At 39.4% G+C, this 16,679-nt stretch overlaps 1 protein-coding gene across 1 annotated transcript in view; it reads right to left on the reverse strand.

The window, feature by feature from the left end:
* The window catches only part of piezo1 (piezo-type mechanosensitive ion channel component 1), a 130,646-nt gene that overhangs the window by 28,246 nt on the left and 85,721 nt on the right, over positions 1-16,679 (reverse strand). The window contains exons 16-29 of the mRNA XM_034682456.1: positions 16,556-16,679; positions 16,074-16,180; positions 15,767-15,933; positions 15,245-15,421; positions 14,560-14,685; positions 14,175-14,375; positions 13,876-14,080; positions 12,958-13,062; positions 11,170-11,326; positions 10,721-10,964; positions 6,605-6,701; positions 6,174-6,339; positions 2,070-2,159; positions 1,195-1,283 (exon numbers count right to left, since the gene is read on the reverse strand). The exon at positions 16,556-16,679 is cut by the window's right edge and continues 35 nt beyond it. Coding sequence (XP_034538347.1) covers positions 1,195-1,283; positions 2,070-2,159; positions 6,174-6,339; positions 6,605-6,701; positions 10,721-10,964; positions 11,170-11,326; positions 12,958-13,062; positions 13,876-14,080; positions 14,175-14,375; positions 14,560-14,685; positions 15,245-15,421; positions 15,767-15,933; positions 16,074-16,180; positions 16,556-16,679 — 2,055 coding nt within the window. The remainder of the gene's footprint in view (positions 1-1,194; positions 1,284-2,069; positions 2,160-6,173; positions 6,340-6,604; positions 6,702-10,720; positions 10,965-11,169; positions 11,327-12,957; positions 13,063-13,875; positions 14,081-14,174; positions 14,376-14,559; positions 14,686-15,244; positions 15,422-15,766; positions 15,934-16,073; positions 16,181-16,555) is intronic.

Here is a 16,679-nt window from a genome sequence, read left to right on the forward strand (position 1 = left end):
AATCTGTCAGCACTAAACACATCTCCCCCTGCTGCTTCCACCTTGTGTCGGCCATCTGTGAATTTGTCCTGTGTTTTTTTCCTTAACATACTGTTGCTTGCTTGTGTTGTCTATTCGTTGTGCTCATCTGTTGCTCAGTCTATATGTTGCCTCATTTGATCTGCATGCAGCTAGTTTAATGATTGGTAGTCACTGCCAGATGCAAATATGTACTGCACTGTTAAATGTTGTCCTGTTGTGTCTGCATGTGTCTTCTTTAACATTTCCTTATTGCTGCTTCCTGATTGTCTTGCTCCATGTATTTTATGTCCATGGACACTTTCTCCAAAACTGTCATATCATGTCCTTATGTTGCTTTGAGTCATTTTTAATCATATGGTGCTATTTGTACTTTTCTTTTCTTCTCTTTGTTGTTTGTTTGTTTGTTTGTTTGTGTTTTGGTTTCTCCTCTACCTTCTTACTTTGATTTGATTTTACTCAATTTTATCTTTGTTTAATCATGATCTTTTTAGGGAGCCTTTTTAACATCTGGCAAGGGACTACGGATGTAAACTAGCCTTTTGGCTAACTCTGGCATATTTACAGAAATGTTAATTACTATGTATGGTCATTTTAAATAATAAATAAACAATAAGATTATCAAGAATGATCAAAAAGTTAATTATATTATCATTATTATTATTATTATTATTATTATTATTATTATTATTATTATAACTGTTCTTATTATTACTATTCCTATTATTACTATTATAAAACAATTTCATCAAAATGCAACCATTAAAAGCAAAAAAGTTGGATTCCCAGCGCTTTTGTAGATAGGTAATTCTAACTATTCTGCGCTTCTGTATATACTTTATTATTCTATTTTATTTTATTTTACTTTATTTCTATTTCTATTTCTATCTTATTCTATTCCTTCTTCTATTAATATTTTGAATTTCTTACATACCGTTTATAAGAGCTCTGTGATGACCAAATTTCCCTCCCCAGGATAAATAAGTATTTCTGATTCTGCTACTGCTTCTGATATATATGTAATGTATATATGTATATATGTATATATGTATATATGTATATATATATATATATATATATATATATATATATATATATATATATATATAAACATGTGTGTGTGTTTATATATATCTATTTATTCATATTTTTTATTTAGAAAAGCAAACAACAGACCCCTCTCGTCAGTGGCACTCTTTTCAGATTCTTCACTGGTTTTGTGTCCTTCTTTGTACTTCTGCTGCTTCGAGCGGATTCTCTGCATTCTGAAAGAAGAGGACAGGAAAAGGAAGGGAGGAGAAAAAAACAGGATCATTGAGTCTTATGATGGTTTGTATTTCTAAAGCTCACTGTTGAATATTTGTCAATGTTATTTTATGAGATCATGCTCTATATCCTATTCAATGGAGATACTAGATGTGCTGTAATTCCTCTGTGTGGATTGATCTGATGTGTGATCAGGTTGTTCCTAATGTTTGCTTTGTTATTCAGAATAAGTAGCCTCTGTTTTAACCAATCAGAATCAAGTATTTAACACAGCTAGCTTATGGGTAACAAAGCCAGGTAATAGAATAATAGTTCAGCAAGATGAAGGACCCTAAACTAGAGTGAGAGCAAAGCAATAAAAGCACAACCATCACTGTTAGTTTCAGTATTCATGTTATTGGACATGTTGGGTAAGCCGCAAATTTGCGCCCATTGGTGTGTTAGTCTTAAAGTCTGGTTTATACTTCTGTGTATATCCGAGTCAGTAGGTTTGCATCGCCCTGTCAGAGTTAAAATAGAGCCTTTGTGACATTGTGCTACTTTGAGGCAGCATAAGAGGACTCTGATGTCTGATCAACTAGAGAAATTCCTGCTTGAGACCTTTAACTTGATGTGGTTGAGGGACCCAAGGTTGGAATCAAACCAGAGCCACCTGCTTGAGGACTACAGCTTCTATACATGGGGTACCTAACTTAACCACAAGGCTAATCTGGCGCCCAAAGATTCATCACTCAGCTTTCCCTTTCTCCTCATTATTTGATGCACCATTTGTTTAAAACACTTACGAACTCTTGAGCTGTGTCAACGACTTCCTCTCAGCTTGTTGGTGGAACCGAATGTTCTTCAAAATACTGGCTTTGAAAAGTTCGAAACCCCTGGAAGACAGAAAAAGTCGACATTAAATCTCTTAGGAAGTCACTGCCAGAAACAGAGGAAGCATTTTTCACAACATTTCAATGAACAAATAGAGAGAGTCAGATTCTTTTAAGTGGTCTCTACTTTTGGGATCCTCACCAAATCTATGAACAGAGCCTGAACCTGTTGAAGCATTCTCACCAGACTTTCAATGTTTCCTATTTTTATGAATACCTAATCTGACAGTGAAGCCATGAGATGCTGTAGTGTGGTGCTTAGGTTCACTGTACTTCGGTCTACATTGAAAGAAGACATATGACAGGTGTCATGTTGTAAAAAGCAGAGGTATGAGGACAGGACTACGCTGAAGCTCAGACTCTTTGAGTTCAAAAGGATTATTGAACAGAAGTGTATACAGTGCTGTGAAAAAGCATTTGCCCCCTCACTGATTTCTTATATTTTTGCACATTTTTCACACTTAAATGTTTCAGATCATCAAACACATTTTTATATCAGACAAAGATAACAAGATTACACACTGAATGCAGTTTTTAAATGATGATTTTATTTTTTAAGGGAAAAAAGTGATCCAAACCCTTCTGACCCAGTGTGAAAAAGTATTTGCCCCCTAAACCTAATAACTGGTTGTGCCACCCTAGGAGGCAAAAACCAGACAAAAAGTGTTTGTGATAACTGGTGATGAGTCTTTAACATCGCTCTGGATGAGTTTTGGCCCACTCTTCTTCACAGAATTGTTTTAATTCAGCCACACTGGAGGGTTTTCCAGCATAAACGGCCTGTTTAAGGTCATTCCACAGCATCTCTATTGGATTCAAGTCCGGACTTTGACCAGGCCACTCCAAAACCTTCATCTTGTTTTTTTAAAGGCATTCAGAGGTGGACTTGCTGGTGTGTTTTGGATGATTGTCCTGCTGCATAACCCAAGTGCTCTTAAGCTTGAGGTCTTAAACTGATGGCCGGACATTCAACTTCAGGATTTTCTGGTAGAGAGCAGGATTCATGGTTCCATCAGTTACAGCAAGTCGTCCAGGTCCAGGCGCAGCAAAGCAGCCACAGAACATCACTCTACCACCACCATGTTTGAATGTTGGTATGATGTTCTTTTTAGCAAATGCTGTGTTATTTTTACACCAGTTGTAACGAGATGCACACCTTCCAAAAAGTTCAACTTTTGTCACGTCAGTCCACAGAATGTTTTCCCAGAAGTCTCGGGGATCATTAAGATGTTTTCTGGTGAATGTGAGACGAGCCTTTGTGTCACTTGGTCAGCAGTGTTTTTCACCTTGGAACTCTCCCATGGGTGCCATTTCTGCCTGATCTCTTTCTTACTGTGGAATCATGGACACAGACCTTAACTGAGGCAGGTGAGGCCTGCAGTTCTTCAGATGTGGTTCTGGGTTCTTTTGGGACCTGGATGAGTGGTCGCTGTGCTCTTGGAGTAATTTTAGTAGGCCGGTCACTCCGGAGAAGGTTCAACACTGTTCCAAGCCTTCTCCATTTGTGGATAATGGCTCTCACTGTGGTTCTCTGGAGTCTGAAAGCCTTAGAAATGGCTTTGTAACCCTTTCCAGACTGATAGATGTCGATGACTTTGTTTCACATCTGTTCTGGAATTTATTTGGATGGTGGCATGATGTGTTGCTTTTTGAGATCTTTTAGCCCACTTCACTTTGTCAGAGAGGTTCTATTTAAGTGGTTTCTTGATTCAACAGGTCTGTCAGTAATCAGGCCTGGGTGTGGAGAGTGAAATTGAGCTCAGCTTTCGAAAAAATCTGGTTTATCACAGTTAATTTGTGATTTAAGGGGGGGCAAATATTTTTTCACACAGGGTCAGGTGGGTTTGGATAACTTTTTTCCCTTATTAAATAAAATCATCATTTAAAAACTGCATTTAATGTTTACTCTGGTTATCTTTGTCTAATATTAAAATTTGTTTGATGATCTGAATCATATAAGTGTGAAAAATGTGCAATAATATGAGAAATCAGGAAGGGGGCAAATACTTTTTCACAGCACTGTACATGTTTTTATACAGAAGGTGAGTTATCTCTATGAATAGTTAAGAATGTGTCACTCAGTAGTTTTGTGGGTAAGGTCAGAAGATATAAAATATTTAATTTGAGACTCATGGTGCACTCACACTCGGTAATCCAAACCGTGCCCAAGTACTGTAGTGTACTCTGTATACTTCCTTGGTCCTAGCAGGGTTGGAAGAGGTGGGATTACATGTGCACAAGCCTGCATGATAGATGCACCTCTCCTATCAAGGCCTTTTATAATTGATATATATAATAAATTATACCCATGTTGGTACCAGATGAGTTTTTTCCTTTGAAATATATGTGAAAAAGTCAGATTAGATCCTGATCAAGAAGAAGTCTGAAGAAATGTTCCACAATGTTTTACCTTTTTTAAATTGGCTCATTGAGTCAAAAATCAAAAGCCATGCATGTGTCGTATTGCTATGCGGTCTGTAAAGTTGTGCATACTGAAAGAAACATTTCTCCACATTGAACTCTGAAATGTCTTAAAAATGTGGTGTACATTTTTGAAAGTCCCTTTTTTCTCACATTCAGAGCAAAATGTGTGATCTTTTCCGCATTTATTTTTCTTGTGACACATATATTCTAGATAAAATCATTGTTAAATCCAAATGCTAAATATAAATCAAAGTGTTAAATGTTAAATCTAAATGTTAAATGTTGCTCTGCGATCCTAAATATTTAGCTAACATGCAAATTCACACTGCTGCCTTGAAGAAGTACCAAAATAAAAGCTCCATAAAGCGATACAGGTATCCCAACCACAGTCTGTCTGTATCATAGACTGGGTCAGTTGGATACTGAATTAACCTTTAATTTGGTACTTCCAGTGGGTGGCAGTGTGAAATTGCATGTTAGCTAAATATTAAGAATTACAGAACAACATATAACATTTAACATTTAGATTTAACATTTACTTTATCTTAAATATATTTGTCAAGACAAAATTAAAAAAGTGACTTTAAAAAACACCACATTTTTAAGATGTTTTGGAGCTAAATGTGGAGAAATGTTTTCGTTATTTTCAGTGTGAACAACTTTAAAAAACGCAGCCCATATATTACAGGGAGATGTCCGAGAAGTGGGCCTAACTGTACTCAGGCCAGTTAAAAACTGATGTTTTACAGATGAGGTGGGCACCTGTTGCTTCATCTCTTTTTAGTTGACTTTCTGATAGACTGATTTGTGATACACATTATTATTATTATCTTATTGTATTCATTTATTTTCATAAGTTTATTGTATCTATTTCTATTGCTTTTCTATCATTCAAATGATCTAATACATTATTTTGATTTATTAATTTAGCTTTGTTGTATGTATTTATTTTTTCATTTATAATCTCTTAAACTTTTCTTTTTCGGACTATTTCGCACTGATTTGTGTTTTGATGGCTGAGTCTAATAAAAAAGTTATAAAAAATAAAAATAATTGCATCTTGAAGAGCTTGCTCTTTCTTTCTTTCTTTCTCGCTTTCTTTCTTTCCTTCTTTTTTTCTTTCTTTCTTTTTTTCTTTCTTTCTTTCTTTCTTTCTTTCTTTCTTTCTCTCTTTCTTTCTCTCTTTCTTTTTTTCTTTCTTTCTCTTTCTTTCTCTCTTTCTTTCTTTCTTTCTCTCTTTCTTTCTTTCTTTCTCTCTTTCTTTCTTTTTTTCTTTCTTTCTTTCTTTCTCTCTTTCTTTTTCTTTCTTTCTTTCTTTCTTTTTTTCTTTATCTCTTTCTTATTCTTTATTTCTCTCTTTGTTTCTCTCTTTCTTTCTCTTTCTTTCTTTCTTTCTTTTTTCTTTCTTTCTTTCTTTCTTTCTTTCTTTCTTTCTTTCTCTCTTTCTTTCTTTCTTTCCTTCTCTCTTTCTTTCTTTCTTTCTTTCTTTCTTTCTTTCTTTCTTTCTTTCTTTTTTTCTTTCTTTAATAACTGTATGTTCCTACATTGGAACATCTCTTTCACTCAGTCAGTGATCCGGTCATCGTGCCGTACCTGGAGGCCTGTTTTGCCGAGGCCTGTATCTCTGCCACCACATGCAGGAAGTAGAAACTAAGAAAGACCCTCCTCTGCAGCAGGAGGCAGAGAAAACAAATGCTGTCCCAGATAACACCGGCCTCTTCCACTGGAAGGCTGCAGGTCTTGTCACTCACTGCTTTCGCTGTCCAGGAAGAAAAACACACAGTGGTAAATGTTAATGTCAATATGTGAAGCAAGCTGGTGTGAAAAAAGTGAATGAATGAGATCGTGTTTTATTTTCAAACCATGACTTTCATGCACGAGTAAAGCCTATTCCACATCACTTTCTTTTAACAACATCCCAGAGGTAGAGTGAAAAACACAATAAACTCAGAATGTGTGGATGATCATTGTCATTGTGTACATCATTATCAATAACATTATCATTCTGTATTAATGTAACTTACGGTCATAATAGCCTTTGACTGTGCACACCAGGCTGAAAAGCTGAATCACCCAACAGAAGCCTTGCTGCATCTCAAACACAAACACACACGCCAGGATCTGAAACACACACAGAATGTTTTCAGGTCAGACCGGTGGTTAAACTGTCACTGTGGAAACTTCTCTGTCTGCATCTTATCAAGGCTTTCCATGCCACGACTTTAGCATTGAAGTTTTACCAGAAAAGCATGTGTTAGTCTGAGAGAAGTTAAAGGTGACATATCATGCAAAATGGACTTTTTAATGGTTCTCTACCTGAAATATGTTTCCCTGGCATGTCTACAAACCCCCCGAAAATGAAAAAAAATCCATTCTGCCCCTGTTTTGATTTCTCCACCTTTCTGTAAATGTGTGTGAAACGAGCCGTTTCAGACTTCAGTGTTTTTGTTACGTAACAACAATATCCGGTCTGTCACGGAGTCAGAGCTCGGAGCTTGTTCAGCCCATAGACTATAAAATAATACTGAATCCCTCCTCTGTTTTTCATTACCTGCACAAATGTGTGCTAACAAGGAGCTTAGGAGGGAGGCATGCTAGTTGTAGGCTGTCTTAATAAACACAAAGGTCGGTTTTACTCTCCACGTCTGCAGATTTGAAGATCTAGTGGATGATTTTTATTTATCATGGATAAGTGCTAGCGCTAGTTAGCCAAGACCAAGACACACGTCGACATACTGATAAATAAAACAACAAGAAACACTAAATCTGTGACCAATCCTTCAGAAAGGTCCTGCTACAGGCGCCTCTCCGTCAGGATCAGATTCTGGATCAGATTCAGAGGGTTGAAGTAACGTGATCTCTATTCAGCATGTAAACATTAGATCAACGTGCTGGACAGCCGAGGCACATCCACTTCCTGAGGGGGCGTGGTCAGAGAGAAAACAGACTGTTCTGAGCAGGGCTGAAGAAGAGGATTTATCAGGCATGCCAAAATCTGATTTCAAAGTGTTTTTTTTGAGCATAAACTTTAAAGACATGTTTTGGGGACCTCTTAGACCAATATATATTGATGAAAAAAGCATAATATGTCACCTTTAAAGGCACCACAGATGACTCCAGAGTAACTTGTGCTAAGCAGTCACATAAAGCTCACTTTGAACCTGATAAACAGATCAGAGCTGCTGTGAGTGCTTCCATATGAAAAGACCAGAGTAAGCGATACATAACCAGCTGTCAGCAGGAACTCAGAGCAAACCCTGTGATTTCACAAAGTATGAAGAAGTTAAAAAATCATCACAGCCACATTTACTTTTTTATTTAACCTTTGTTTAACCCGGTTGGATAAAGGTTAAATAAAAAAGTAAATGTGGCTGTGCCAGGTTGGAGCCCTGTGATAGGTTGGCAACCTGTCCAGGGTGTACCCTGCCTTCCGCCCGAAGCCAGCTGGGATAGGCTCCAGCCCCCCGTGACCCCTAACAGGATAAGCGGTCAAGATAATGGATGGATGGATTAACCAGGTTGGTACGTCTCACGACTAACATCTCTCTCTCTCTTCATCTCCCTCTATCCCTCTCTCCAACTTGGTCTCAGCAGATGTGTGTCTAACATGAGTCTGGTCCTGCTGGAGGTTTCTAATGATAATAATAATAATATATTTTATTTAGAGGCGCCTTTCTAAGCACTCAAGGTCACTGTACATGGCAGAGTTTTAAAAAAGAACAATACAAAAAATGAGGCTGATAAAATCGACAAGGCATGATACAGTGTAAATAATAAATACAAATAAAATGAACAGGATACGATAGAGTGCAATGAAGAGGTGTAATCAGAGAGAATATGACAGTTTAAAAAGATGTGTCTTGAGATGTGATTTAAAAATGGATAGAGAGTCAATGTTACGGATGTCTGGTGGGAGGGAGTTCCAGAGGCGGGAGGCAGACCAGCTGAAGGCTCTGGACCCCATGGTGGTTAGGTGTGGTGGTGTAGTGAGGTGAATGGAAGAAGAAGACCTGAGAGTGCGGCTGGGTGTGTTGATGTGCAGAAGTTCAGAGAGGTATGGAGGAGCGAGGTTATGGAGGGCCTTAAGGGCTAGGAGCAGGATCTTGAAATTGATGCGAGTTTTGAGCTGTAACCAGTGAAGCTGCTGAAGGATGGGAGTGATGACATGAGCAGCAGAGCTCTGGACCAGTTGGAGTTTATGGATGGATTTGAGAGGGAGACCAAAGGGGAGGGATTAAAGTAATCAATGTGTGAAGTTACCAGGGTGTGAACAAGAACGGCGGTACTGTTGGGTGTGAGGGATGGGTGGAGGCGGTTGATGTTACGAAGAGGGAAATATGCAATTTCTGCCTGTTAAAGGAAGTTTGTTCTTGCCACTGTAACTCGCTAAATGCTGCAAAGTGCTCTGCTCATGGTGGATTAAGATGAGATCAGACTGAGTCCTGTCTGTAAGATGGCACTGGATCTTATCCAGTCTTGATGTTGGGTCTTTGTTAATAATAGAACATAGAGTACGGTCTAGACCTGCTCTGTTTGGGTAGAGTCTGAGGAGAACGTTTGATGGGATTTGGGGATTGATTGATTGATTGATTGATTGATTGATTGATTGATTGATTGATTGATTGACTGACTGACAGACTGACGGATTGATTGATTGATTGATTGATTGATTGACTGACTGACTGACTGACAGACTGACGGATTGATTGATTGATTGACTGACTGACTGACTGACAGATTGATTGATTGATTGACTGACTGACTGACAGATTGATTGATTGATTGATTGATTGATTGATTGATTGATTGATTGATTGACTGACTGACTGACGGATTGATTGATTGATTGATTGATCGATCGATTGATTGATTGAAATCAAAAATATCTTATTCAAGGGAGACCTGGTCGAGAGTCAGCTGCAATAAAAACACAAAGTTACATAAGCAGAGAGAGAGAGAGAGAGAGAGGGGGAGAGAGTAGAGAGAGTAGAGAGAGAATAGCGAGAGAGAGAAGAGATAAAAAGAGAGAGTAGAGAGAGAGAGACTTCTATTCTTAAAAAAATGATAAAGCTACAAAGCTCTGTTAGCACAGGGGTTCCCAAACTTTTCAGGCCGCAACCCCCAAAATATAGGTGCCAAAGACTTGTGACCCCACTGTCCCTCAAAGTTAATGTTGCTTCATACTTTACTTACTTCATACTTCAAAATGAGTTTACCTACATGCAGATGGCTGTGTTTCCTGTGCTGCGGTAAATCAACCTGCTGCTACTGATCCTTTTGTTCATAACTGTTAGCTAACTCTAACTTTAGGAGTCATCTGGCAACAAAAAAAAGCAGATAACTTATGAAATGTACTTATTTGCAGGGTTTTATTTCAAATGTTACTATTTGTGTCTATATTTTTTACAATAATGGGTAAAATAAGCAAATTTGGATTACTAAGAAAAAGTTGAAAATCTGAAAGACATCTTGCGACCCCCCCATTGGTGTTCCGTGACCCCCGGGGGTCCTGAATCACACCTTGGGAACCCCTGTGGTAGCAAATTAAGAATTGCCTTATAAAGTGTACCAATTCATCAACCAAGCAGCACCCTCCTGCTGCAAGAATTGAAGCTAATGTGGAAATGTTAAAAACTGCAGTTTCACGAGCATCCACTTGAGGCTGGCTCCGGAAGTGCTGGAAACCACATACACACCATTTCAAAGAAGCTGATCTTTAAAGAAGATATTAAGATTACGAGTTTTCCATTATGAGAGGCACAGCTGACTTGATTGACAGATGGGAACACTGTAGCTGTTAGAGAGGAGGTTACAGGCCCGCCTCTTTACCTCACACTAGCTCAACAGAAGTTAGGTTGAGTTCAGCATTTCAGAAATGGCACCCGCCGACAGTCAGCTTCAAAACAGCACTTCAGAAACAGACGGGTGACGTCATGGATACCACGTCCATTTATTATACAGTCTATGGTATCAACCTATGGGCCAGAGATGGCCATACAACCTGAGAGTTGTACATGCACGCCTTTCAGCAGAGGCGTTCATGAACAAGAGATCACCATAATCCAGAACTAATTTTAATTTGCAAAATAAATAAAGAGCATTGCAGAAAATATTGATCAAATGATGAGCTTCATACTCACTGATAATGTGTTTTTAGATATAATGACTGCCACGTTGTAAATGATGAGACAGTCCCACAGAGCCAGGCGTGTTCTGGATGATTTGACAAACAGCCGCGTCCCAAACAGAAGGAAAAAGAAGCACGCGAGGAGGTAGCCGAGTCCGAACACAGAGATCCTGGTGGCCCCAGTGATGAAGACCACCGACAGCACCAACCAGAAGAGGTGACGAAACACCAAGACCTTGGCCATGTCGAGGTAGCTCCTGTGGGAGGAACAGATCAATCATTTTTACAAAACTCTGAGACTTGATCAATCAAGAAACATCCTCTGTGATAAGTGAGCGACAGATGGAGAGAGAGACGAATGTAAGTTTCAAAAACGGATAAAGCAGATCAGACTCCCTGTCTCTAATTATTCAAGAGGCCCTTATGAAAAGAATATGAAAGCGAGACAGAGGAAGACATTACCTGCAGTAAATAAAGTTGGGTGCAGGGTTAAATAGTGGACCATCCATTGGTTCAGGGTCATCTGTGTTTTCTCCAGCCAGAACCATCCACTCCTCCGTGTGCTCACACCCAAATACCTTCCACTGCTGTGACGCACACATCAGCAGCACAAAGTCCGCTGTGGACAGGGATTAAAACACCACACGTTATAAGAACTATGGATACATTAACCTCTTCGTCGCACTCAGTCAGCAACACAATATCAGATTTAGATGAATACTGTGATGACATCGGCCCCAGTGGTCATTTGGGTAACACAGGTGGCTCTTTCTTCAACATTAATGGTAACATTTTTTTTTCTTCATCAACCCTACTACAACAGTGTTCTAATTTAGCCTCAAAGAAATATGTATTTTTAAACAGGGTTGTATAAGATAATTTGAAGAGCAGGTGTATGACCCACAGGGGGCGCCATTCAGCTCGGCCTCTTTGTTGAGAAACTGGCCAAATATCCAGAACAGGGGTCAATGCTCCGATGTAATCACGCTAATTTAAAAAAAAAAAACCTATACCAAACATGTATGTTGGTGTAACTATTGCTCTGAGTGTGTTTTTCATGTTGTGTGTGCTCATAAAAACCTGGTGCAATTTTATTTTGCCTTATCGATTCATGAGATAGAAGTGTAGTAGTGTACATAGAGTACATATCAGTAATATTTGCTTTAATTTATATTATTTTATTTCATTTTTATTTTTCAATCTATTTTTACCTTTATCATTATTATTATTGTTATTTTTATTGTTATTATCATTATAATTATTATTTTTCATTTTTATTTTAACCACTCTTTTTAGACATGTTTCAGTGCTTTACTTTGCTGACAGCCCATGTGTTCTTCTAAAACCTGCATCAAGACAGAAATCTTGATACAAACAGGAACTCTGACTCCAATTCTGTTTTTTAATGTCTTTGAGTTTCTGAAAAGCGCTTTACAGATTAAATATATATTTTTATTAAAATTGACACATGTTCTTCTCAGCTGCTGTAATATAAATCAGCTGTGCTTTGCGTTTCATCATTCACTGCTGAACTATGACCTTTAAAATTCAACATCTGTACCTAAAGAGCTGTTTTATCAAACGCAGCTGGTGATTAATGAGTTAAAATATCAACCTTTAGACAGTCTGGACTTGATCAATTGATGTTTTGAACTCCCACCTCCCCCCTGTACAGTGTGTGCCGATCGAAAAATGAGCTATCCAGACTACACTTGTTTTTTGTACCAGGTTGTAAACATGTTTATTTCTGCTGTAAAGATTGTCTTCTTTGAATTGGTGTGTATGTGGTTTCTGGTACTTCTGGAACCAGCCTCAGGTGGACACTCGATGAACTGCAGTTTTTAACACTTCCGCATTGGCTTCAAATCTTGCGGCCGGAGGTTGCCGCTTGGTGCATAAGTATTTCTGATAAACTACATAACTGTTGTTCTAATGGAGTTTAACCTGTGAAAATATACACTGACCTGAACATTTTAAATCATTACACCATTGAGGGAGTGTTGAATTTAAAAAGCTTGAAAATTAAAACCCATCACAATCAGAAAGAAGTAAGGCTTCTTCCGAGAACAAGATTACATTGATAAAAGGAGAAAGTGATCATTTAAAAATATACTCCATGTTATAATCACATACAGCATCCATCAAAAAAAGTGAATATTGATAGTAATAAACGCGATAAGAATTATTTGTTGTTCATAGAGATGAATTTATGGGTATAACTGACTTTCAGAGATGAAAACAGAGACAGACCTATGAGGTTTCTGGCGTTTGGCACAGTGTAGAAGTCAGGCAGGTAGATCCACTTTATGAGGGCCGAGTTCATCAACACTGGAGTCTTCCCACGCCATGGGTAGTCTGCAGGGTAAAACACACAGAAACACCAGTCAGGTGGAGATACTATGTGATGGAGCAGGATTGAAAGTTTGCTCTTCATAACATAACTTGAGTGTAATGTAACAGAAATATCCTGTGAGGCTGAAAGACACACTCTCATTGTTTTTGTTTCTACTGTGATGTTCCTACAGGGAGAAAAACTCGGTATTCACAAAGACAGGTGGATCAGATCTCCAACCACAAGTGGGTCAAGACTTCAGGAGTGAAAAGGTTTGCAGTGACAAGATGAACAGGACAGGATTGGCAGTTCATGCTACCATCCATATATCCATCCATTCAAATATCCATCCATCCATCCATCCATCTATCCATCATCTATCTATCTATCTATCTATCTATCTATCTATCTATCTATCTATCTATCTATCTATCTATCTATCTATCTATCTATCGGTCGGTCGGTCGGTCGGTCGGTCGGTCGGTCTATCTATCTGTCTATCTATCTGTCTATCTATCCATGCATCTATAAACCATCCATCCATCCATCATCCAACCAACCAACCAACCAACCATTCATCCATGCATGCATGCATCCATCCATCCATCCATCCATCCATCATTCATCCATCCATCCATCCATGCAGTGACAAGATGAACAGCCTTCAGAGAGAGCTAGTCATGCAGCACACCTGAGGAGGCGGGGCTAAAGAGGCCACAGAGCAGACCTGCACAGTATTCTCACTCTCTTCCTCACCATATACGTACATGCTGACTCTCTCACACACTAACACATCATTGTCCTCTAGCTTCACCTAATGTCATATCAGGACTCACCTATACAGAGAACAGGCGGTATGCCGACGCACAGTACATACTGGAAGATCATGAAGACGGACAGGAAGAGACAATATCTGGGCCAGATCTTTGCAATAGCAGCTCGACGTCGCCTTACCACGATGGCTACCAACCAGCAGCCATGGATGATCACCATGAAGTTCATCCTCTGGCCAATCACATTAACCGTCATCAAGAGGCAAATCTATAAAAGAAGAAAAGACAATTTAAAAGACTTTTTCTTCATGCAGCATGTTTTGAATATTTTCCAGTCCTAGTAAGTGATCTCTTCCAGATACCTCTAAACCGAACTTGTAGAAGGTGTAGTTGAGCAGGTACTTGAGGCAGGGGATGAGACCGTTGTCCAAAGTATCCCTGGTTGCTTTGGGGAACAGAGCAGGGATGGTTGGCGGAGATCTCTGGAGCTGACGGTAGTGGTGAGCCTGGTGACGATATACTGTTGCCTCAAAGACCAACAACATCAGCACAACTAAATGGTTCTGCAAAAACAAAACAAAAGTACATTAGACAAAATGAGCAGTCAGAATTATTACTCAGATTTTAGTCAGGGCAGACATGATAGCATAACTTTATTGAGATTTATTGGCTGATATGTTTGAATCTCCTGTTCGGACACTCTTTTTGTCGTCTTTTGGTCAGTTCAAACCATTATTTCTTAATCACCTTGCTGTATCCCAGTACAGTGGCATCTTTCCTGATTCCAAACCATTTGGCGGGATCCACTGGATCCTTATACAGTGCTGAGTTCATCATCTCCTCTGGTAACAGGTTTGTTTCATTTTTTAGAGGCTGTAGGAGAAAACAGTTTCACAAACAGCACAATGAAAATGTGATCACTGCAGTTCCTGAGGGACGACAGTATCATGTCAGAGTGTATCAACTACAAGTCTTTGAAAGACACTCTAAGTCAGACATTCATTTGTTCAGCTATCAGGCCCCTCTCCTTTGGAGTCATCTACCAGTCAGGGTCTGGGAGGCAGACTACCCTCTCTACTTTTAAGAGTAGGTTAAAACTTCCTTTTTGATAAAGCTTATAGTAGAGTACAGTAGAGTTGGCTCAGGCTTGGACCAGCTCTTAGTTATGCTGCCATAAGCTTAGACTGCCAGGGGAACTGACATACTGGGATCCTGTCTTTCCCTCTCTCTCCTCTCTCTGTCTGTCTCTTACATTAACTCTTCTGTCCCATTCAAGTGATTAACCATAGACCTTTCTGGAGTCCCTGAGCTCCCTTGTCTCGTAGGTTCCTCTGGATCTCTCAAATTAAAAATTAAAATACAAAATACTTTATTTGTCCTCGGGTGGAAATGTACAGATATAGTTGATGTGATGTGTGTGCATATTTCTTACCAGGGTACAGTTTCTGGAGTACTCCTCGGGGTTGACGACAGTGAGCTGGTACAACATCTTACACACGATGATGACACAAACCCAGACTGTCGACAGACAGGAGGCCATGGGCCTGAAGCGACTGTACGGCATCGCCAGAGACCACAACACCACCAGAACCAGGTTCATCACAGATGGCTGCAGACAAAGAACCAGATCTATTTATCTATCTATCATCTATCAATTTTTCAATCTTCCCACTCATTACACTCCATCCAACCATCTATAAACCATCCATCCATCCATCCATCCATCCATCCACCCATCCACCCATCCACCCATCCACCCATCCATTCAAGAAATTCTGACATTGACATTGTACACCGCCTCTGGGACTTTTGTCATCCTCCTCATAAGCTTCCCTGCTGTAGCTTTTCTGTTGTGACTACTCATCCACCTCAATGAGTTCACCTATATTCACCTATATTTGACTGTTACATGTTTCCCTTCTTTTACACAAACACCAACACCTCCTGCCTTTACCTCTTCAACAGCTACCCACACGGAGAAGAAGGCGACCATCTTGAGGATGTGGAGCTCCAGAAGCCTCCACAGAAACACTTGAAGTTTTGTGAGAATGTCCGAGAACTTCCTGGAGAGCACCAGTAACCTGTCCATCACCAGACCCCATTTACTGGGCATGGATTCCGCTGAGGGAGGAGGAGGACGGATCCACACAGAGACGGAGAGAGGAAGGGTGGAACATGGTAGAGATGAGAAACAGAAACTGTTTAGAAGGAGATCAACATGTAGTTAATGTCATCATATGAACTGATTCTGTTTGTTCTACCTTCCTCTTCAGACTCCTCATCAGTGTTGGTCACCATGTCTTCCTCTTCAAAGTCAACCCCTTCATTACCAGAGCCAATTTGCTCAGGCCTCTGACTGTTCTTCTTCCTGGTGGCAGATTGTCTCGTTAGTTCTAGCAAGAAAAGAAATGTATTGCTAAGGGCTATTTAAGAGGGTGGGGAACACAAACCAAAAGCACGGTCTCAATATGAATACTCATTTATACTGTTTTACTTTTCAGGAGTCAGCATTTCAGCTAGCTTGACTTTCATTTATAACGGTGTTTCCTCAGATTAGTAACGGCCTGTTTACTTCCTCTAAACAAATCCAAATTAACAAAATAAATGAAACATTCACGTCCAACCAGAACCAGATATTCAGTTTGACTCAAATGAAGTCACATGACAGGAGAGATGGGGGATCAATACATTTCACAGAGACCTCAACTGATGGGGAATGAGCAGTAGGTTTAAGTTGTGTTACCTGTGTAAAGGTGTGACATGATCCAGGTCAGTGATTCGCATGAAGGGTTTGTGGAAGTAGTGAAGCTGCAGGATGCAGGCCAGCAGGAAGAAGCCAGGGATCAGAATACTGGTGAAGAGTTCGG

Source organism: Notolabrus celidotus, chromosome 4 (genome assembly GCF_009762535.1).
Source record: "Notolabrus celidotus isolate fNotCel1 chromosome 4, fNotCel1.pri, whole genome shotgun sequence".
NCBI lineage: Eukaryota > Metazoa > Chordata > Actinopteri > Labriformes > Labridae > Notolabrus > Notolabrus celidotus.